At 36.3% G+C, this 23,713-nt stretch overlaps 2 protein-coding genes, 1 long non-coding RNA gene and 3 pseudogenes across 7 annotated transcripts; 4 read left to right on the top strand and 2 right to left on the bottom strand.

The window, feature by feature from the left end:
- The first annotated feature begins 239 nt into the window (after positions 1-239).
- LOC140840876 (pentatricopeptide repeat-containing protein At1g20230-like) lies at positions 240-799 on the top strand (annotated as a pseudogene).
- Positions 798-2,078, top strand: LOC140840875 (pentatricopeptide repeat-containing protein At2g13600-like; annotated as a pseudogene).
- Positions 2,079-3,066: 988 nt separating this feature from the next.
- Positions 3,067-7,326, top strand: LOC140841545 (isocitrate dehydrogenase [NADP]-like). 2 transcript variants are annotated; one of them, XM_073209055.1, is made up of 16 exons: positions 3,067-3,369; positions 3,460-3,503; positions 3,619-3,728; positions 4,174-4,211; positions 4,293-4,370; positions 4,463-4,516; positions 4,594-4,695; positions 4,776-4,864; positions 4,965-5,068; positions 5,154-5,222; positions 5,315-5,430; positions 6,086-6,120; positions 6,205-6,347; positions 6,638-6,760; positions 7,037-7,118; positions 7,232-7,326. In XM_073209055.1, the coding sequence occupies exons 1-16, from the start codon at positions 3,156-3,158 to the stop codon at positions 7,235-7,237; spliced, it is 1,407 nt and encodes a 468-aa protein (XP_073065156.1). In that variant the 5' UTR covers positions 3,067-3,155; the 3' UTR covers positions 7,238-7,326. The 2 variants fall into 2 exon arrangements, with proteins under 2 accessions (XP_073065156.1, XP_073065155.1); XM_073209054.1 differs by having other exon boundaries at positions 3,068-3,369; positions 7,037-7,326.
- A 751-nt stretch (positions 7,327-8,077) lies between these two features.
- On the bottom strand, positions 8,078-8,864 carry LOC140841547 (uncharacterized). Its single transcript, XR_012120220.1, has 2 exons — positions 8,531-8,864; positions 8,078-8,449 (listed from the first exon to the last, which is right to left on the bottom strand). It is a non-coding gene; the product is annotated as an uncharacterized lncRNA (long non-coding RNA).
- A 13-nt stretch (positions 8,865-8,877) lies between these two features.
- Positions 8,878-9,682, bottom strand: LOC140840874 (DEAD-box ATP-dependent RNA helicase 14-like; annotated as a pseudogene).
- Positions 9,683-12,258: 2,576 nt separating this feature from the next.
- LOC140841546 (large ribosomal subunit protein bL12c-like) lies at positions 12,259-17,659 on the top strand. 4 transcript variants are annotated; one of them, XR_012120219.1, is made up of 3 exons: positions 12,259-12,900; positions 16,944-17,357; positions 17,471-17,659. XR_012120219.1 is itself a non-coding variant. In XM_073209056.1 (2 exons), exon 1 carries the CDS (start codon positions 12,319-12,321, stop codon positions 12,886-12,888), a length of 570 nt encoding a protein of 189 aa, XP_073065157.1. In that variant the 5' UTR covers positions 12,259-12,318; the 3' UTR covers positions 12,889-12,900; positions 17,471-17,659. The 4 variants fall into 4 exon arrangements, 3 of the variants coding, with proteins under 3 accessions (XP_073065157.1, XP_073065160.1, XP_073065159.1); XM_073209056.1 differs by lacking the exon at positions 16,944-17,357; XM_073209059.1 differs by lacking the exons at positions 16,944-17,357; positions 17,471-17,659 and adding an exon at positions 13,624-13,640.
- Positions 17,660-23,713: the final 6,054 nt, after the last annotated feature.

Below are 23,713 nucleotides of genomic sequence, written 5' to 3'. Positions count from 1 at the left end.
ATTTTTATTAACTAACAATCGAACTTAGTTAAAGGAATTTGAAATTATAGATCTGAAATTCATAACTTTAATTATGTCGATCCAAAGAAACTCGAGGGGATGAGAGAAAATTAGCTGGGTTGATTTTCAGACATTTTCGGACATGGGGAGATGCATGCAGAGTCGTGGGTGTAGACAAATCATAATTTTGCATTGCTACCATCTGAACGTGGAGTAGATATAACCCACCTATCTTGAGCATGACAGATCTTTTGAAAACAGGAAAAACCCTCTAAACCTACGTTAGCAAATGCATTTCTCAGCTGCAGCATTTGACATACGAGAGGTTAATCAATCATGGAAATTCCCTCCACCGCCACTTGATCAAAATGGGCCTCACTTCGCAAAAATACATTGCCTTAAAGTTACTGATCATGTATTTAGACTCGAGAAAATCATTCGAAATTGGCTGAATATTGAAGATTTTAATCGGTTCAATTTAGTCGTTCATAACTGCGCTTGATCATTGAGAATTTCGGGTGTGGTAATATGCGTTGATATCGGGATTACTGAAGCAATGAGGTATTTTGGTAGAAGCTCATTTCTGAATGTGTTTTCATGGACTGCAGCAATCAGTGGATTTGTTCAACATAGGATGAATTTTTAAGCAATGAAGCTGTACAAGAAAATGCTTCAATCTGGGTTTTTGCCTAACGAGATTACCTTTACTTCTGTTATTAGGACTTGTGGAGAGTTGGGTGATTTAATTAGGAAAATGTATTCTAGGGATGAGTTAAGATTGGTTTTGAGAATTATTTATCTGTTCGCAACTCTTTGATCACTTTTTGTTTGTATGTTGGAGTGCAATGATCGCAAGGTTCAGTCAGAATGGCGATGCAGAAGAGGCATTGAGTCTGTTTAGACAGATGATACATCATTTGTTTAAACCAAATGTGTTTTGCTATTCTAGTGTGATTAACGCACTAGCGAGCCTACAGGCTCTACAAGCTGGAAGGAATATCCATGCTCATGTGTTGAAAATGGGTATGGATGTTACATATTTGTTGGCAGCGCACTTCTTGATTTATGCAGCAATTGTGAAATACCAAAGATGGCCGCTTGATATTCGATCCACTTTTGGGAAAAACACTGCCTGTTGGAATTCGATGGTCCCTGGTTACAGTTTTAACTGCCAATTCGTGGAAGCAAAAATGCTCTTTGATCATATACCTAACCAAAGTAGCATCCCTTGGAACTCTTTGATTTCTGGTTATGTTGAAACTGAGAATTTCGTTGAAACATTTGAAGTGTTCGATGAGATGATTTTGTCCCGGAGAACAGCCGAGCAAATCTATCTTTTCAAGTGTTTTGAAAGCTTGTGCTAGCTTAGCTTCATTAGAGAAAGGCAGGTATGCGCGTGGAAAGGCCTGTAAAACTTGGGTTCAAGCAAGATGTTCTTGTGGACACTGCTTTATTAGACATGTATGCAAAATCTGAAAGTATAGATGTTCTAAAAAGGTCTTTATTCGAATGAAAATGAAGAACTAGGTAGATTGGACTGCTATACGAGGGGTTGTAGAAAATGGATTAGCAGAAGAACCACTCGCTGTGTTCCAAGAAACCGAAGAAACCTCATGCATTGCTATTTGCTCCGAATGAATAATTAATGCTATTGTCAGTCCTATTTACTTGCGCTCACTGTGGTTTAATCGACAAAGGTCTTGACTATTTCGATTTTATGAAGAATATTTACGATATAAAACCAAATGAGAGACACTACACGAGCATGATCGACATGGTGGCTCGGTCTGGACAACTTCCTGAAGCAAAGAAGTTCATCGAAAATATGCCATGTGCCCTTGAAGGGAATTTGCTGTGGTATGTGGGGACCCGAACGCTAATTCATTTCTTAATCGTTTTTGGGAATAATTCAATCAATTAAGATAAATATGGTCTAATTTTTTTTTTTAAATACAAGTGCGGAACGTAATGAAATCACTCTGATATACATATCAAAAGTAAAGTACAAGTCTTGTACAATTATATTACAATCAAACTAGGGTTCAACTATTATATATCAAGTGCTGAAGCCTATCTACTTCTGATCCGGATCTCCACGCTAACTTGTCCTCTCTCAACCTCTTCTTGACCCTGATCATGTTCCACATGTTGTCATGCACACATACAAACACGACAACAGCCGGATAACTCCGATGAGATTATAATTCCAGTATAAACAATGAATAAATGCGATCATATAAAAACATATATAAAAGCATAAACAGTCATCAATAACATATATCAAATCTGAAAACATGAATCGATATAAAACTGTAAATCAACTAGTGACTCGTCATCTCAGACTCGACTCATCTCTAATCTAGGGATCCCGGTTCCTGGACACTGGCACATATATCGAATCTCAGCGATAGGAGTCGATCCACTCCTAAGCAACATCGATATAATTCAATCATCCAGTGTCTCGGCATATCCACCAAAGACTTGGCATATCCGTCAATGACTAGGCATCTCCGTCCATGACTCAATACACGTTTTGCTATAAATCAATAAACTAAGCATATCAATCTCATTAAATTGCAAACATCAATGCAATAAAGTAAAGTATGTTGTTTTTGGAAAATTCAAGTTCAATCTGACTCAAGTCGATTTCTCCGTTAACATTGATTTAAACCTTTCTTTCTGTCGATCTGACGAAGTCAAAGTCTCGGGTTCAAAGCCTGTCAATATCAATGTGACAATGACAATATGAAATTATACTGTCACGCCATCAGAATTTGATAAGAATGAGACGAGTTTGAATGAGAGAAAAAGTGAGGAATCCTCTTTTCTTCGTTATAAATTATACGCTTTTTAGCTGGAGTGGGTGCATGTATTTTATTCAAAGGATGAAACTCATCCTTAATCTGCTCAAATTTATGGGAAAAATGAAATATATTAATAATATTTATTTATTAATATATATTGTGATTTTTAACAAAATATATAAATATTATAGTTATTTCCATAAACATAACATTTTACTGTCTTGGCTTGAAATATATATATATAATATTAGTTAATCATCCATATTCCATTCATTCACCGTGGTCAAAAGAAAGGAAGTCTCCAGCAGCTTAAACCCCGCAAGCTTCCTATAAAAGCCAAACGTCACCACCATGATCGTGGCATCTGGAACACTATCGTCTCCGTCATTTCTCGCTTTCAAAAACCGCCGCATCCTTCCGAATCCGAGACTTTCGTACGGAATGTCGTTCAAGGACCCCCGCGCTCTCTTCACTCGCCTCCCGAACGCCTCAGCTCGCTGTTTTTCGGCCGCTCCCGACGCTGTCAATAAAATCCAAGTTCAGAACCCTATCGTCGAAATGGACGGTATTTTTTCGATTATTGCAATCTATTCTAGGATTCTATTGGATGTTATCGATGATTGATTAGTTGTTTTTTTGTCGTTTTGTTTTTTAGGCGATGAGATGACGCGAGTCATATGGAAAACGATCAAAGACAAGGTATGAATTGCAGCACTGTCTTGTGTTTGGTGTTTTGTTTTATTATTTTTTTCGTTTTTCGGTTGTGTGCTTTGTTCGGGTAATAATGAGCAGTTGTTTGATGTTATTATCACAGTTGATATTTCCGTACCTGGAACTGGACATAAAGTATTTCGATTTAGGTATATTGAATCGTGATGCAACCGATGACAAAGTTACTGTGGAGAGTGCTGAAGCTGCTCTTAAGTAAGCCCGTGTTATATTCTTAGTTTGTAGTTAGGAGTTCAAATTTACGGATGTTCAGTTTGTATTAATCAAGTTAATGAAGTATGCGGAGATAGGTTAAAATTGTGTTGTAATTTTATTTTTCTTTATGTTGTGTGTGAGTTTTATTGTTTATTCTGGTCGCATACTGTTTTTTAATGAAGCTTAAGGATTACCTCTTTGGAAAAGCCACGTCGATGAAGAGTACTAACTATAGTCATGAAGGAAGAAGCCGACATGAACAGTGGAATCTGACCAATCATAAATACCATCAAAGATTCTAGAGTGACTGGAAGCTTCATGTTATAAGATCCATTAGATAAACAGTTGCTTGTTACACTAATAAGGATTTTGTATATTGTATTATAGTACAGATGAATTTCGCTATTCTACGACAACCTGAGTGCTTTTATGTTTTGTCTTATAGGTATAATGTTGCTGTAAAATGTGCTACAATCACTCCAGGTTAGCTGTTCTGTTACATATTCTGTGCATCGATTTATATATTTTATGTTGATTTTAACTCAAAAGTTTGACGATGTTCAGATGAGACAAGAGTCAAGGAATTTGGACTAAAAGATATGTGGAGAAGTCCCAATGGCACAATCAGAAATATATTAAATGGTCTGGATGTAAAACATACTGTTATATTCCCATCATCAAGGAATCATTGTTTCTTGTCCCTACTGACTTAGAATGTTCCCGGTACTTTTTAGGAACCGTTTTTCGCGAGCCTATTTTGTGCCAAAACATTCCTAGAATTGTTCATGGTAAGATATTTCTTCTTGTTCAGTGAACAAAAGAATAAGATTTTGAAAATGTTATGATAATGTTACTCATTTTGCAGGTTGGAAAAAACCCATTTGTATCGGTAGACATGCCTTTGGTGATCAGTATCGTGCTACTGACACAGTCATTAGAGGACCTGGAAAGCTTAAAATGGTTTTTGGTAAGATGATAATGTAGTTCTATCAAATACTGAATTTCGTAATAAGTGGTGACATTGAAACTTTTCTGTTCGGTTATTAGTGCCAGAAAACGGTGATGTACCGCTAGAACTGGATGTGCATGACTTCAAAGGTCCCGGAGTTGCCCTTTCTATGTTTAATGTTGACGAGGTACATCTTTTTATTGGTTTTCCTGAAAAATGGTATCTTTTCCAAAGGGACGTATGCAAATTTATTCCATCTTTTCTATATGCCTTTGATTAACTTTCAGTCTGTTCGAGCATTTGCTGAATCATCATTTGTGATGGCTTTTGGGAAAAAATGGCCTCTATACTTGAGTACAAAAAATACCATTCTTAAGAAGTATGATGGCAGGTATTTGAAAATCATAGCATAATTTTTCAACATTTTTCATCATTGAGTCACTCTCTGGATTTGCTTAACATATGGACCATCTCAGGTTCAAGGACATATTTCAGGAGGTATATGAAGAAAAGTGGAAGGAAAAATTTGAAGAGCATTCAATATGGTTGCCTTATCTCTTTTTTAGGGCATTTCATTGGTCTCCCTTCATTGTTCTCTGAATTGTTATTATTTAATAAAGAATTTGCTCTTGCATAGGTATGAACACCGGTTGATTGATGACATGGTGGCTTATGCAATGAAGAGTGAAGGTGGATATGTTTGGGCTTGTAAAAATTATGACGGAGATGTCCAAAGTGATTTACTTGCCCAAGGTGATATTACCTTGAAAGAGAATAAATTCTTATTATTTTACCCATATTTTCAATGTGGTTGCATATTTTGGGATTATAAGGTCACTGAAAAAATTAGGTCCCTCGATATCAGTATAATTGATTTATTTATCACCCATTGTGTTTTGAGCCTTCTCATAAAAAATCAGCTCACTTTCGTGCATCTATGCAGACTCAATCAATCTCTCTGACATTAGAGCCTTTGAAAAAAAATCTTAAATCTACTTTCCTGATTTACATTAGACTGCAAGTTATAAAAATGCTGCAGGTTCCGCTGATGAGATATACTTGTGTATCCTGCTTTTAGTTTTTTGGATAGAATCGAGCTTTTTGGAATTATAAGATTATTTGATTGGAAAACATTTAATGTTGTTCAGGTTCTTGTACCATCTCAATCACTCATGCCTTGCTTTTCCTATTGGTGGTGTTTCCCTAAGCTTTATTTATATGTCGGTTGGGAACTCCCCACCTTTCTTAAAGAAAAAACTCAATACATGTATTATATTTTGCTCAGAAACTGAAATAATAAAATCCAAATGTTTTTTCTTTGTCAGTGCATGTTTCTTTCAAGTTCTGATTGTGTTTTGTGAACATAAAGACGCATAGAATATCATAAAGACGTCCATTTACTTTGCAGGGTTTGGCTCATTAGGACTCATGACATCCGTTTTGGTCAGTCCTGATTTGGCATAAGTTGCAGTACCTCATCATATCTGTCATGTTCGTGACTCGAAATCTATGCTTTCTGCCTTGCAGCTATCTGGTGACGGTAAAACTTTAGAAGCAGAGGCTGCTCATGGGACGGTGACCCGGCATTTTAGGTTGCATGAGAAGGGTCAAGAAACCAGCACAAATAGTATTGCATCCATATTTGCCTGGACACGAGGCTTAGAACATCGGTTAGTTTAGCTCTGGATATTAGTAACTTTTGGGTGTGGGAATGGGGATCCTTGTTTTTGAGCTTATAAAACCCTGCCGATCTGCCACAGCTTAGTTATTTTCCTATACAGCCAGAGGGTTGCAGTTGGATGCAATTATTTGTTTCTGTTCCGTTTTACTTGTGATTACACTCTGAAACCATGCTCTTGGAAAACATTATTTATAGGAAGCACGTGACAAAGTAGCCTCGTGTATTTTATAATTCAACTACTGAACTAAATATGATTTTACATTTCTGCATCTCTCCCAGTGCCAACCTCGATGGCAATGAGAAGCTGTTAGATTTCGCTCACAAGTTAGAAGCAGCATGCATCGAGACGGTGGAATCTGGAAAGATGACTAAAGATCTCGCCATTTTAACGCATGGACCAAAGTAAGTGGTTCTTTCTCAATATTAGTAACATACTTACCTAATGATTGACAGGAAGTTGCTATAAACGAAATCTTGGAAGAGATTTTTTTCTATGTTAGTAGTGTTTTTAGATGATGATGATGTTATACAGATCTAACAGTCAACTTTGGTGCACATATTACTGTACTAAATATGAATACAGTTGCAATAATACTCTACTAAAATTTACTATTAGTATACCACTTCGGTTGAGAAATATATCTTCTTACGGTGCCTCATGTTCTGGTTTTTGTTCAGGGTTTCGAGAGACATGTACTTGAACACCGAAGAATTCATTGATGCTGTCGCACAAAGGCTCAACTCAAAGCTTCGTGCGACGGTGCCCGTTTAAAACATTAAGTTTAATTATGAGCGTGTATCGTGTTTAGAGAGCAGATAGAGGGGTTCGCAGTTCCTGCTTTCTTCTGAGAGAGGTGGATCTTACTCTTGCAGCTTTGACCTTCGGCTTCTTTAACCATGATGGTGTATATCCCACGAACTTCAATGAGATTCTACATTCACCTAGGTGTAGAAGCTTTGATAGATCCGACATCTACTGTGTTGCAAGCAATTGCGTAAGAATAAGATGAAGAATTAAATTTTGTTGGATGAAATTGATAATTTGATATATGTGTGTGTATAATATATGTGTATGTATGTATGCATGTGTCTTATATGTTTTTCCTATTATTTTTAATTGCATTTGAAAATCTCGTCGACGTGAGACGGGCAAAGTAAATTGACTCGTAGCTTTGCTGGTGCGTCTCTCTTTATAATAAACAATTTTGTGCAGTTGTGCATTGGTGGTGTTATCTCACCCACTCGATGAGAATGATAGAGAACCACAGGCAGCTAAATAGGAAACAGTCAACACCATGCGGTGGCTGACGATTAATGTTTATTTCTTACTCCTTTTCCCCTATATCTAGATAAATAAAAAAAATATGTTAATTGCTTTTATATTAATCTTCAAAATCATACCATAAAAGTTCATTATAACAGTAAACAACATTGATTTCTCCAAAACATTATCAAATCAACCTCCTGAGATCGAATTCTCAAGACGTAATGTAATGCATTTGGGACAATTTTCTCAACATACAATCTCTGAGAAACAACACAAAACCTTTGTACGAGAAAATCACACCACATTTGTCCACCTCCTGTACGTGGTAGGTAAATGTACAACTCCTGTATGTGGTAGGCCAATGTACAACAAAAGATTACCTTAAGTCAATTAATGAAGTCAAACACAAATACTTTGGGCAGCTACAAAATGCATCTATGATCTATCCCACGGTATTTAACCCCATATATCTATAAATCTCACTGAAGAACGTTTAAGCCATCTTCTGGTGACATCACACCTTCCTCCCTCTCTGTGAACGACGTGTAGTTTAATCCTTTCTCCTGTGGTTGCCTGGAGGGTAAAGTTCGTTCGAGATCGTGCCCTTCTACCGTAGCTACATGAGACGTGCGAGGCTGAAGTGGGAACTGGAGCAGCCCCACTGAATATCTCGAGGCTACGACTACGAGACCTGCCATGACTCACTCCATCGTGACTTCCCGTTGGGGGATCTACTGCGACTTCTGCCTCTTCTATTTTCATCAGCCATTTGGCCATTATTATTGTGAGAGCTCTAGTATTGATGGCTCCCAGACGCACCAGCTCTGCAGCTTATATCAGAAGCTATCATGTCACAAGTTCGAAATACAGGACCAAGATTAATGAACCACTCAATTATAAAATACCTGTCACGTCTGTGGTCCGAATCACTACCACCGCCCCCATTAACTGTCGATATTGACATTCCGCAAGAACTCCTTGCCCAGTTTCGTTCACCAGGGGTAGAATCATTCAGCCTACCTCGATCACCATCACGCATGCTAGGGCCTGAACCAAACTGGCGTCTGGATTTTCCTGCTGCACCACCCCGTGAGGCCATATCATGATTTTCAACTGAGACATGTTGATCTGCTCGTGCTTAGCATCATTGTTACAGAAAAAGTATAAGCAACTCCATAGGCACCTACCCGCCCAGTTCTTCCTATTCTGTGAACATAGTCCTCCATTCCTTTTGGGAAGTCATAATACAAAATCCACAAAATATCTTCTGTATCTTAGTTGATTGACTTCTGTTTGTACATGTATTGTGTTTATTGTCCAAAAAAATATATTAAAAGATCAATTTAACAGCCACCTACTTGATATCCTTGATGTCCAGGCCACGAGCAGTGACATCAGTGGCTGCTTGACAAGCACAGGGGTTCGTCCTGTGCGGAACTGACTCAAGACATGATCCCTCTCAGCCTGAGATTCGTCTCCATGCATTTCCTCAGCTACAAATTGTTGGGCTAGAGCACCAGCAAGTTGGTTGCACCATTTCTTTGTAGAACAGAAAATAATAATCTTCGATCCTGGTTCCTGAGATCCTAGTATCTGTTCTAGGCGCCTCAACTTGTCTCCATTTCACAGAACTTCAACATGCTGCGGCAGGCGCATGAAATACAACATAAATATTCCAATAGCAACCAATAATTGCAGCTAAAAAGAAAATATCTATCTGATCATAAAGTTCTACTCTTTCAGTCAAAAAGGACACAAACAGAATGGAGAGCACAATCAGTCAAATATGGACATGGGTTATTGCATTGTTTGCAGCAAGTTCATCAACGCTGCCAATGTTGACTTGAACAGGGTTAACCAATAGATTAGCAGCAATTCTGCGCACCTCCTTTGGCCACGTAGCAGTGTACATCAGGGTTTGCCTGCGAAGAGGAACTTCCTTCACAATTTTCCTTTTCTGGGGTTCAAATCCCATGTCCAGCATTTCTGTCTGCCTCATCTAACACCAAATATGAAACTTGACAGACACCAACTTTTCTCAGATTCCAAAATAACATTCAAACAACTAGGAGTAGGCCCATGGTTCGCCGGAACGGAACGGGAACGGTGGCCACCGTTCCAAAGTTCCAGGCCAAATCGTTTGTTGTTTTGTGGCGGCGTTGTGCGACGTTTTATCGGTCGCATAACGGACGAAGGGAACGGAAACGGTGGAGCGGAACGGTTTTATGTATGTAGCGACGGTTTTATGTATAAACCGTCGCTATTAGCGACGTATTTATGTGTTGCGACGGTTTTATTTACCCGTCGTCGATTTACATCGGCGACGGTTATAAGACAACCGTCGCTAATATAGCGACGGTGTTAATAAAACCGTCGGTACTATACAGACGGTTTGAATTTTAAAAAAAAATAAACGTTTACGGATTCAAGAATCCGCAATCAACTATTTCTATTGAGAAATTTTCATTACAAAGTGTGAAAAAAATTAAGTTAATTATAAATTTTTTTTATTTTAATTGATGTTAAATAATTTGTAACATCACTTTATAAAAGATTTGATGGTTATTATTAGTCAATCACTCTAAATTGATTCAAATTTGTGCGAATTTATATATATCCAATCGAAAATATTTTAATGTTTTAATTAATTAAATACAAATAACTTTTAATATTTTATTTAATTTTTGATATGATTGGAAATATTTTAAATATAATGACGATATAAATTGTGTTCAATAAATTGTTAATAAAATTTTAAAAATATTTAAATTTCTTATTTACATCAAATATTCTATTTAAATGATATTTCTTATGGTAATCGTTATTGTTTATGGTTATGTTTATTGGAATGGTAATAGAATGGTTATGTTATTGGTATTATATTTCATAATTGTTGATGATTATGGAAATGAACGTATAGAATAGAAAGTGGATCTTGAGCCAAATAAGAAATGGAAGTGCAGAAACTGTATGAAAAATGTGGCAGTAGTTATGGTTTTTAGTATAATGTCTTGTATATTGATCCAATTGTTGTGAGGCTACTTCCATTAGAAAGATAAGATATAAGGCTATAATTTTCATATTTTGATAGATCATTTGATTTTTCAACATCTGGTACACATGGAATTAGACATCGTGGATTTGATTATGGGTCGTCTCAATATATTGGTGATAGATACAATGAATCTTCATCATCTATATGGCGGGGTGTTGGACGTCATGGTCCCGAGTATAGATCTTCAAGTACAGCTGATAGTTCTAATGTGTATCGTGGATTCGGATACTATAATCGTCGTGACGAAAAACTATAATTGTGTTATTATTGTAAAATAGTTTTGTATTGATATATTAATTTGTAATAACTTCATATATTTTATTTTTTAGTATGATGTAATTTATATTTCAATTTTTTTACCAATTTTTTGAATTTATTAATTTTTTTATACAACCGTTCCGCAATATAACATTGGAACTGGAACGGTAGTTGCCGTTCCAAGCACCGCAACCGTTCCGGCGAACCATGGGAGTAGCCACCACGATATCTACACCCCTGCCTAGTTCTCTCAGCTGAAATCCTTTTTGAGCTCCTCCATATAAGCACTTCACCATTTAAAAAATCAAAACTAAAATCAGCAACAAACTCAAGGAACATCGGTCTCGAAATCTAAAATCAGTAACTCACTCAAGGAAAACCGTTCTAAAAACTAAAACAAAATGCAGGTGTCAAGGGTCATGAAACAAAAGGTTTCATTTTTGAAAAGACAGGAGCTTTCCTAGATAAAAGGAAAGGAAATATTAAGAAACGAGTAAAATCATATGGCCAAACAAAAATATAAGTAAAGTTGGAGGCACATGTAGCAAACAAATACATACTAGTAAGAAGAACAGAATCCAGTAAGAAAATCCAGCACCAAACACATACCGTACGTGCAAGATATCTTAGATGATCTTCCAAACTTCACAGCTTCATCTAGTATCTGAGTTGCTGACTCTCTCGTTGGAGACAACACCAAAACTGTTGGCCTAATTTAGGATTATGACGCAATTGCTTCAATAAAACAATGCTTAACAATTGAGGATGTCATATTAACTTAGAGTTCACGTATAGGAAAATGTTCAAAAATTGAAGACGTCATATATCAAAATATTGATCAAATAAATGTTAAGTAGCTAAATTTTTCTTGCTGAAGTCTATATTACATATAACTGAGCCTATTGGAAGGACACCATTTTTTTTCCGAAATTACTCTTATATTATAGATATGTAAATTTGATTTTATGTATATGTTAGTAATTTTAATCATTTCTCGTCAAATATATACTATATATAATAGATGAGCCTATTAGAAAAACACCATATTTTTTTCCAAAATTTTATTTATAGTATAGATATGTAAATTTGATTTTATGTATATATTAGTAATTCTAAGCATTTCTCATCAAAAAATTTCATATTTTTTCAACTAACTATTATAGATAGTATATAATTTTCAATTATATTATTGGCTCATTGTAATGCTTGGGCTTTTGTATTTCGGTCCACTCATAATATAAGGCGTATTTTATTTATTTATTTATTATATGATTGGGCTTTGGCCCATAAAAAATAGCCAGATCAGCCCATTTAATTTTAGCTAACAATCTCCTTCGATTCCTTATCGTATCATCCCCAACTCCACGGTCCTCGCTAACTATGGCTTCTACGCTTTCTTCAGTTAACCTGCGCTACCCCTCTTATCCTAAACCATCCGCCGCAGCTTCACTGAGCTCCTCCATCTGCTTTTCCCGAAACGTCTCCGAATTATCAGCCAAAACCTATCGCAAACTCCACAACAACCGTGCCACGGTCCTCCGCCCTGTCTCGGCCGTCGACGCTCCCGAGAAAATCATCGAGCTAGGTGACCAGATCTCGAACCTAACCTTAGCAGACGCACAGAAGCTCGTCGAGTACCTCCAGGACAAGCTAGGCGTATCCGCCGCGTCCTTCGCCCCGGTGGCCGCCGCTTCCGCAGCGCCGACGGCGGAGGCGGCTCCTGTGGTGGAGGAGAAGACGGAGTTCGACGTGGTGATCGAGGATGTCCCAAGCAACGCCCGAATCGCGACGATTAAGGTGGTTAGGGCTTTAACGAACCTGGCGTTGAAGGAAGCGAAGGATTTGATCGAAGGATTGCCGAAGAAATTCAAGGAAGGAATCTCCAAGGAGGAGGCTGAGGAAGCGAAGAAGCAGCTCGAAGTGGCCGGCGCCAAGATAGCCATCGTTTGATTGAATCCATTGGTAAGAAGATTCTATGTATCAATCGATTTCATTGTCAATTCCAACAAAAAATCGAGGCTGAATTCGTATGTATTGGATTGATTCGTTGTGGAAATTGACGAAGAATTCAGGTTGTATTTAGATAGACGTCAATGTTGGGAAATTTAGGGAACAAGGATCCTACTGTGATTAAACTTACCTAAATGTCGGGCCAATTAAAAAAATAGTAGTGAGAGACAAAAGATTTAAAAAACAAGAACGACTAAATTTTTTTTAAGAAACAAAGAGTTAGTATTAAATTAACTGTGATTAACTTTAACTTAATTGGAACGCGGGGTGAATGGGAAGTGAGCGAAGAACTGATATATAAATGGAATGCAGAGTTCAATGCTAAGTTTGTAGCTATTCTAGTAGATTATGATATTTGTTATTTTGAAAATTTAAGAAGTGAACTATATATAGCTGGGAAAGTAGACGATACTGCTAACTTGAGGTTGAGTTATCTTCTAGATTTGTCGTGTAACATTCAACCGATTTATATAGAGAATGATCATGATTTGAAAGTATATTTGTATCTTGGTTGTCCGAAAACTAGGTCAGTGCTTCAAGTTGAAATTGAACATGATGTTTCTGATAATATGCACGGAGTTGGTATTGATGAATAAAATAGTAATTTTAACTAATAGAGACATTTTGATATTATTTTCACTTGAATATTGTTTCTTTGGATCGTAATAATAGCAGTGAGTTTTCGAAAAAGCACATAAGATGGATGTCATCCATGTGGATCGCAGTAACACGGTTGAGATATACGATGAAGCACGTGATGTAAATGTCATCCATAACGTTGAGGTAAAGGCAAATGTGGTTGCAAGTAATGACGCAAATGTAGTTGTAGATGTGGATATTGGTGATGATACATTTTCATTCACGGATGGTTTAAAGTTGTTTGTTGGTCAAAAATTTCCAAACAGAGAAGCGGTACAAAAAGAAGTTAAGTAGAATCAGTTTAGAAGCTTGCTTTGAATTTGAGACTGTAAAAAGTAGTCAAAAAGTGTACGTTGTAAAATGTATAGTGTCTGATTGTAAGTAGAGAACCTGGACCTCAAAGATTAAGAATGATTCACATGCATTCTCCGTTCGGACATATTGCAATACAAAAACATGTGGTTTGATGGGAGATGCAAGAGAATCCGCGGAGCGAGTTCGGCTGTTGTTCGTGATATGTTGGTGGATAATTTTTAAGGTCATCCGGTGTCAATTGTACCAAAAGCGATGATGGCGATGATGTGCAATAGTATGAATACTGATATATCATATTACAAGACTTGGAGAGGAAAAGAACTAGCAGACAATGTTTTGAAAGGTGATCCTACGAAGAGTTTTATTGTATTGTCTTGTTATTTGCACATGGTTGACAAGATGAATCGAGGAAGCATAATAGACATATGTGTCGACGAGGGAATCAATTCAAGCATATGTTTCTTGCCTTTGGTGCATGCGTCAGGGGATATCGAAGTATGCGGAAAGTTGTATCAATTGATGATACGTGGTTGAAGGACAATTATAACGGTGTTTTTACTCGTGGCATCGACACAAGATTGAAATAATCACCAATATCCTTTGGCATGGGGAATAGTAGATGTCGAGTGTACTTCTTCGTGGAGTTGGTTTTTAACGAAGTTGTTAGAAGTAGTACCAGACGAGGATGAATTGGTGTTAATTTCAGACAGACGTCTGGGAATCATTGATGCGGTTTCTAGTGTCTATAGAAATGTGCATCATGGTTATTGTACGTGGCATTTTTTTGATATTGATAGAATCTCATGTGATCATGCCATTGCAGCCAATTGGTTAGCCAAGATTGATTTAGTGTTCAGAATATTATTCTACGATAACATTGTGCATGGCTTATTCAGAGACTATATATCCAGTTCCCGATGAAAGTGAATGGCCACGCAACATTAATGTTCCACTGGTATTGCCTCTTTTGTTAGATAAGAGACTTGGCAGGAAAAAAACAGAAGAGATTTCCTTCGATTGGTGAATTCAGCAAAATATAGAAGCAAATTCATCATTTAGGTCGACCTGGAGTAACATTGGTCGACCCAAAGTAAAATGGTCGACCGAAAAGCAAACAACAAGGGTCGACCCAAAATTTACAAGGTCGACCCAAAGGTGGATCAACTTGGTCGACCATTTTGGTTTTGGGTCGATCCAAAAGGCTGGATTTGGGTAATTGTTGTTTAGTAGGCCCAATTGTTGTGAAATTTTGATTTATATTTTGAAAAATGTAACATAATTGTAAAATTATGATTCATGCTTGTGAAATTCATAAAAAAACGTAACATAGTCATGAAATATGATTCATATGTCAAATTATGTGGTATATTATTGCCTCCGATATGAATATTCTCGACAACCAAATTGACGGGGCGAGAATTCTCGCGATTACCCATGAGGCCAGAATCTTCATTTTCGATATTACCGATCCTAATATCCTGGACTACATAAGAATTTTCGTGATTAGGCACCTCGAGTCCAGATTCTTGAATAACCGGGAGAGAAGTCTCCACATTTTCACCAGGGTTTTCAACCTTCTGTAGAAGCACGAGATTACCCGCCTGGAGTACAGATTCTTGAAGAACCGGGTCAGAAGTCTCCACATTTCCACCTGTGTAGAATTTCGATTTCATTTGATGTGTTTTCAGATTCAGGACCCATGAGATCAGAGAGTTTCTTGCTGGTTGAGGCGATCGCTTCTTTATCCATCATAACAGAGTAGGGGAAATTTTTTTGAAAAGAGGTTGACTGCCCTTTTCTTCATATGCAGGGGTTAAAACCCCCATTTTTTGGAATCATTTTTCGAGCGAGTTTTTTAAAAAATGGGGGTTTTAACCCCTGCATATAAAGAAAAAGGCAGTCAACCTCTTTTCAAAAAAAATTCCCCTACTCTGTTATGATGGATAAAGAAACGATCGCCTCAACCAGCAAGAAACTCTCTGATCTCATGGGTCCTGAATCTGAAAACACATCAAATGAAATCGAAATTCTACACAGGTGGAAATGTGGAGACTTCTGACCCGGTTCTTCAAGAATCTGTACTCCAGGAGGGTAATCTCGTGCTTCTACAGAAGGTTGAAAACCCTGGTGAAAATGTGGAGACTCTCTCCCGGTTATTCAAGAATCTGGACTCGAGGTGCCTAATCACGAAAATTCTTATGTAGTCCAGGATCGGTAATATCGAAAATGAAGATTCTGGCCTCATGGGTAATCGCGAGAATTCTCGCCCCGTCAATTTGGTTGTCGAGAATATTCATATCGGAGGCAATAATATACCTATATCCAGGGTTGGTGGTCTCGGAGACGCAACCGTAGCATCGATGCCCTAACTCGCGCCAGGGAGTTGTTTACCTTCAAAATCACGGTCTCCTCATGTGGCTTCACACCGTCATCTATAATTTCCTCAAACTGACGGTTCGCTACGTAAATTGATAAATTATAATAACTTTAATGCAAATATGAATAGATAAGGTGTGGTGTACTAACCTCTCGACGTGGTTGCCTCGCCACCTGACATACCTATATCAGGAGTCACTTGAATATCTAAAAACAAAAAGTTTATTGTTTAATATACGATACATAAATATAAAATCAAAAAAGTGCATTACCTCACCTTCTGAGGATTACTCGGTTATGACTGGAAGGTTAGGCTCAAATATCCGTTGTGTTTGGTTACTACTGTCAATTTCCCTAGCCAGGTTATCATCCCCACCTAACAGCATACATTAAACAAATTACACCTAACAACATACATTAAACAAATACTTGCGGTGACCGTGACTTTGAAGGTAAACAACTCGCTGGCGCAAGTTAGGGCATTGATGCTCGACCGTTCGCCAAGTAGGATTCCAGGTTTTTATGTCGAGTATGAGAAGTCGTTCTATGGGCCCATAGCGATCGCGAACCCGCATGTCACTATCTCTGTAAGTATTTACAAATCGTGTATATTTGTAGAGCACTTATTTTTAAACTTTGAAAACCTTTTCTTCTGTCGAATTCAGCACATCGGCGAAGCTCTCCGTGAATTGCTTGAGATACAAATCCGACATCCTGAAGTGATGTTACCATATGTGTCGTTTATGGACATGCATTTCTATACTTCGATGTTAGTATTGGATAGTGAAATGTATTGATCCAGAATGACCGTTTCTCTCGTGGGAAAAGACACGAAGAATTCTCATTCCTGTCCACATAGATGGGCGCTGGTTATTGCTAAAACTCGTGGCAGGGGTGAATAAGTGCATTATATTTTGACTTGCAACGAAGGCACGATCCCAACTTCAAAGCTCTGAACGAGGAAGTAGAGCCTATACTTATAAACGCGGCTCGTCTGCTATCCTTTGTGGGAACAACCCAAACCCCGAGAATACATGATATATAAAGCTACATGATGAATTCAGAGCCAAGATTAAACAGTACGTTGTCATATCTCTAATGTTTAGTATTGATAGATAGACTAATAATTTTATTACTATTTCTATTAAAAATAATAATAACTTCATTATTCTTTTTATTTTTACTTTTACAGCGAGGATTCTGGAGCATTTGGGATATGCTTTGTCGAGGAGGAGTGAGCAAAATAGTACTAAATTTAGATGATAGATAGGTATCTGAATTCAGATATTTTTTAGCATATGATATGTTTGATAATCAATGGACATTGTTGTGATGTATTGGACATTGTATTTAATTATTGAACATTGTTTATAGTCGAATTTGATTTGTTTAAAGTCGAATTTTGTTTGTTTAAATTTTAGTTTTGTTTGTTTAAGTTTTGATATTCATATAGTCGAATTTTGTGGGTCGACCAACCATGTTGATCTGGGTCGACCATGTTCATTTGTGGTCGACCAATGTTATTTTGGGTCGACCTTGTTGATTTAGGTTTTAGGATTTGGGGTTTTTAACATATGAATCGTAATATCATAATTATGTTACATTTTTAATATATGAATCATAATTTCACAATTATATTACATTTTTTAACATAAGATTCTCAATTTCACGATTATGTTACATGATTTGATATATAAATCACAATTTCACGACTATGTTAGGTTTTTATTAGTTCGACAATTATGTTACATTTTATAACATATTAATCATAATGTTACAATTTTTAATATATTAATCATAATTTAACCATTATATTACATTTTTTAACATAAGATTCTCAATTTCACAATTATGTTACATGATTTGACATATGAATCACAATTTCACTACTATATTACGTTTTTTATGAATTTCACAAGCATGAATCATAATTTTACAATTATGTTATATTTTTAAAATATAAATCAAAATTTCAAAACAACTAGGCCTACTAAACAGCAATTACCCAAACCAAAATGGTCGACCAAGTTGATCCGCCTTTGAGTCGACCTTGAAAACCCTTGTTGTTTGCTTTTAGGTCGACCATTTTACTTTGGGTCGACTAATGTTACTCCGGGTCGACCCAAATGATGAATATGCTTCTATTTTTGTTGAATTCACCAATCGAATGAAATCTCTTCTGTTTTTTTTTTGCCTAGTCTCTTCTCTAACAAAAGAGGCAATACCACTGGAAAATTAATGTTGCGTGGTCATTCACTTTCATCGGGAACTGGATACACAGTCTCTGAATAATCCATGCATAATGTCATCGTAGAATAATATTCTGAACACTAAATCAATCTTGGCTAACCAATTGGTTGCAATGGAATGAGCATATGAGATTCTATCAATATCAAAAACTCGACATGTGAATCTTTTTTATTCCATGTCCACAATGGCCAAATATCCGCGGCTCCTAACACCAAGCTCAAGATGTCCTAATTCAAAAACTTGCATTCCTTGGGCATCGGTGAACCTGCTACGAAAAATCCCTCTATAGTAGGGGTCAGAATAGTATTAGCCTCAATTGATGTGTGGAGATATCGGACAAACCAAGACGAGGTCAGTTTCTGCAAAGAATCTAAAAGTGCAATGATTGGAAGCTTCCTCTCTTCAAGTAGTCTAGCATTGATCGACTCAACCCTGTTTGTCGTCATAATATTGTAACGGGTCTTTGGACAATATGCTCGAGTCCATCGATCAACTAAATCTCTCTCGTCCAAAAATTGTGCGGCCTTGGGATATTTATTCCTAAAATTATTGTATGCAATATCAAACTCGACATGCTTATAAATTTTTTCAATGTGCAGAAACATTTTGGTTGTACCCTTCTTTTTGCACTTAGTTTTTAAGTTTTGAGATAATGCCACGTACAATGACCATGATTCGAATTTCTAAAGACACTAAAAACCGCGTTAATGAGTCCCTGATGTCTGTCTGAAATTATCACCAATTCATCCTCGTCTGGTACTATTTCTAACAACTTAGTTAAAAACGAACTCCACGAAGAAGTACGCTCGACATCTACTATTCCCCATGTCAAAGGATATTGATGATAATTTCAATCTTGTGCCGATGCCACGAGTATTCTACCATTATAATTGTCCTTCAACCACGTACCATCAATTAATACAACTTTCCGCATACTTCGATATCTCCTGACGTACACCAAAGGCAAGAAACATATACTTGAATCGATTTTCTTCGCCGACATCGATTCATCTTCTCAACCATGTGAAAATAACAAGGCAATACAGTAAAACTCTTCGTAGGATCACCTTTCAAAACATTGTATGCTAGTTCTTTTCCACTCCAAGCCTTGTAATATGATATATCAGCATTCATACTATTGCGCTTCATCGCCATCACCACTATTGGTACAATTAGAACCGGATGACCTTGAAAATTATCCACCTACATATCACGAACAACAGCCGAACTCGCTTTGCGGATTCTCTTGCATCTCCCTGACAAACCACATGTGTGTGTATTGCAATATGTCTGAACGGAGAATGCATGTGAATCATTCTTAATCTTTGAGTTCCAGATTTTTCACTTACAATCAGACGCTATACATTTTACGGCGTACACTTTTTGGCTACTTTTTACACTCTCAAATTCAAAGCAAGCTTCCAAACTGATTCTACGTAACTCCTTTTTGCACCGCTTCTCTGTTTGGAAATTCTTAACCAACAAACAACTTTGAACCATCCGTGAATGAAAATGTATCATTACCAATATCAACATTTGCGTCATTACTTGCAACCACATTTGCTTCGACCTCAACGTCATGGATGACATTCACATGACGTGTTTCATCGTATATCTCAGGCGTGTTACTACGAACAACATGGATGACATCCATATTATGTGCTTTATCGAAAAATTTACTACTATTATTATGATCCAAAGAAACAATATTCAAGTGAAAATAATCATCAAAATGTGTCTGTTCGTTAAAATTACTATTGTATTCATCAATACCAACTACGTGCATATGTTACACGACAAATCTAGAAGATAACTCAACCTCAAGTTAACAGTATCGTCTACTTTCCCAGCTATATATAGTTCACTTCTTAAATTTTTAAAATAACAAATATCATCATCTACTGGAATAACTACAAACTAAACATTGGACCCTGCATTCCATTTATATACCAGTTCTTCGCTCACTTCCCATTTACCATCTATATGAACAGCAATAACTATATGCATATTCTACAAAATTCAAAAAGGATAATTAGAATGGGAAAAAATTTAAATAATAAAAAAAGATATGAATAAGAACCAGGTCGATCAAAAATTTTGTTGTCGATCCAAAATTTGTCGGTCGACCCATAATTTGTTGGTCTACCAAGAAGAAGAATGATGAAGAATTAAATTCTTCTTGGTCGAGCAAAAAGGTGGAGCAGCAACCAGGCAATTAAAAATTTGAATTGGCTTAAATGAAGAAATGAAGAAAACAAATTAAACAATGAAAAAATAGAGAAAACTCACATACAGAGGTGATTTCAAAAGGAATCGGGCAAGATTTGGACTAGAGTTAGATCTAAATCTAAGGAATGAGCAAGAAGAGTACACGGAGGGGAGGTTGTGAAGTTGAATTTAATGTAATGCGGAAGCAGTTGAGGGGTAGATAGCTGTTTTAATGTTTTTTATTTTGGTAACCTAATTTTAGACATATTTAGGTAGAAAGAGAAGAAAGAAAAGATGACAATTAATTAATTAATTAAGTTAAAGTTATCACAGTTAATGTAATACTAAGAGTCAACTCCTTGTTTATTAAAAAAAAATCAGAGTTCTTGTTTTTTTAAATCTTTTGTCTCTCGCTCCTATTTTTTTAATTGACCTCGTCCATGTTTGGGCAAATCTAATTGGTAATAGAGATCACCAATTTATTTTTCGAATAATCTCTTATGTTTTTCTCAACCAAAATATAATATGTTTTCCGAATTCGTATGTATTGGATTTGACTAAATGAACGTAACATAAGTGCGAGACGGTTTCACGGGTCGTATTTTGTGAGACGGATCTCTTATTTGGGTCATCCATGAAAAAGTGTTTTTTTTATGCTAAGAGTATTATTTTTTATTGTAAATATCGGTAGGCTTGACCCGTCTCACTAATAAAAATTCGTGAGGCCGTCTCACAAAAGACCTACTCCTTGATATATTTGCTAAATGGGTAGGGTTGATCGTCTCACAAATAAAAATTCGCGAGAGCGTCTCACAAAAAACTTACTCTTTAATATATTTGCTAAATGTGTCAGATCTTATCTATATAACCTATTCTCTTGTCCAAACATATCCGGAAAGAAAATAGATAGTCGTTTACCCAACCCAACACCCTTTGGCATGTCCAAACCAATCCCAAATGAGGGATCCGGTTTCGGACCTATTGTCATTAATGGAGCTGCTCCAATAAGCTTCTGCCAAATAGACAGTGGGCTCAGCATCGGGTTTGAATTCGGCTTTAGGTAATAGGTCCGAATTCAGTAGAAGCTGGAGAATATAGTTTATCGAGCCCAATGTTGCATACGTAATAGATCTTAATTTGATCGGTATTTTGCCTTTAACGTGATTAAACGATTATTAGAGTAAAAGGCAAACTCCAATGCGCGATAAAACGAGATTTCTTTAGTTTAGCTTTTAATATTACAAATATTTAATATTTTTTAATAAATTAAAATATTAAATTTTTTATAATAAATTCTTTAAACATTTCAAAACTTTTAATTATGTGAAAATAATAATTTAACGGTCTCGTTCATTTCCCTCAATAGAAAATTTATCCACTGCTAATATATCGATGCCGTTCTTATACAATATTTTTTATAATTTTTTGATTTATATTTAAATGAGAATCAAAATATCTATAATTATAATTATAGATATCAACCCAAATTTTGTTTTATTGAGTTTACATGCTGTATTTGTTTAATATAGGTGATACTCACGAGAAATTTAGGTTCGATTCCAGCGAGTGTCACTAGTCCAGACGCATGTTTCAAAATGGTCCCGAGTCCTGAAATTACGAATAAGACCGTTACAAGGGAGCTAGGAGGGTGTCCTGACGTAGCTCCTCCGACGCTCAAGTCAGAGACTAAAGATATAAGTGGAGAGGAGCTAAGTGTGGTGGTGAAAATAATATAGTGAATGAATCAACTGATCACTCAAAACTGATATTTATAGGAGAATACATGGGTCTTTGATGAGCTTGTCATCCATTTGGGCTAAGGATGAGCCAGAGGTAGTAGACACATCCATAGAATATTAATAGGTGTTCCGAACTCTATATGTAGCACAAAATTTCTCCCACGAAATATAAGGGATAAATTTTGTGATTCAGAAAAATACCTAAAAACATATTTATCAATGTTTTCGGGGTTTTTCATGTTAATTTATTGTCACTAGTATATTTTTGAAGTGATGAATAATATTTTGAGCAGGTGGTTTTCCATATCTCAAAGGGGGAATAATTGATTTGAGTCTTTATTTTTCACCATTTGTTAAGTTTCTGTAATTGGAAATATACTGATTTCATTATATTGAGAAAGAAAAGGATATCCGTAAATTGCGCTCACCTGCGTCCCCCAAATGCCAATGATCGTTTATGGAAATTTCACGGCTTGGGCGTGCAACGTGAGATATGTACCATGTACCCGACTATGACGTCATCGTCCATTTTTACTTTGAATACTTTGTTGTACCATTCCTAATTCTAATTTATTTTTTAGATTAAAATTTTCATTTTTAAAAAAATTATAGATTCATTTTTTTATATAATATGGCATGGCCGCATGGGGATTCTGATATTGTGTTTTTACTTATTTTGGTTATTGATACAACTGAATTTCGGAAATTAATATGTTTCGACAAATCCAATAGGCGGTTTTTTTTTTTTTTTTAATCTTATTGAACACATCAAACCAAATTTAAATCAGTTAACTTAATTTTTTTTTAATAAAATTGAAAAACCTAACTAAGATATTCAAAAGTTAGGGCAAGAGATTAAAAGAAAATGCACCATATTGGATCCTTACAGCTTATTTTCATGCCAACTGTAATGGCAACATAGGGAAAATGAATTTTGGTTAGTACAACACCGATTTGTGGCTCTTGGATTGTGTTTTAATGTTTATAAGTTTTTAAGTTGCACAGTTGTCATCAAGTATAAATTTTGACGATATGCGACAAACGATCAATCTCATGAAGAATAGGTTTTTTGTGAGACGGTCTCACAAATCTTTATCTGTAAAACAGATCAACCCTACTGATATTTAAAATAAAAAGTATTAATTTTCATGGATGACCCAAATAAGAGATCTCTCTCACAGAATATACCCTGTGAGACCGTCTAACACAAGTTTTTATCTCTCATGAATGGATTCCAA

The sequence above is a fragment of the Primulina eburnea genome, chromosome 9 (assembly GCF_022965805.1).
Source record: "Primulina eburnea isolate SZY01 chromosome 9, ASM2296580v1, whole genome shotgun sequence".
Taxonomy (NCBI): Eukaryota; Viridiplantae; Streptophyta; class Magnoliopsida; order Lamiales; family Gesneriaceae; genus Primulina; species Primulina eburnea.
The sequence above is the reverse complement of the archived record's forward strand: the minus strand, read 5'-3'. Positions and strand labels throughout refer to the sequence as shown.

What these genes read in the sequence shown, in the direction of transcription:
- LOC140841546 (XM_073209056.1), top strand. Translation starts at nt 12,319, where the DNA reads ATGGCTTCTACGCTTTCTTCAGTTAACCTGCGCTACCCCTCTTATCCT.
- LOC140841545 (XM_073209054.1), top strand. Translation starts at nt 3,156, where the DNA reads ATGATCGTGGCATCTGGAACACTATCGTCTCCGTCATTTCTCGCTTTC. An exon ending in AAAGCTTAAAATGGTTTTTG is followed by an intron (nt 4,696 to 4,775) that starts GTAAGATGATAA and finishes TTCGGTTATTAG; the next exon opens with TGCCAGAAAACGGTGATGTA. An exon ending in CTATGTTTAATGTTGACGAG is followed by an intron (nt 4,865 to 4,964) that starts GTACATCTTTTT and finishes ATTAACTTTCAG; the next exon opens with TCTGTTCGAGCATTTGCTGA.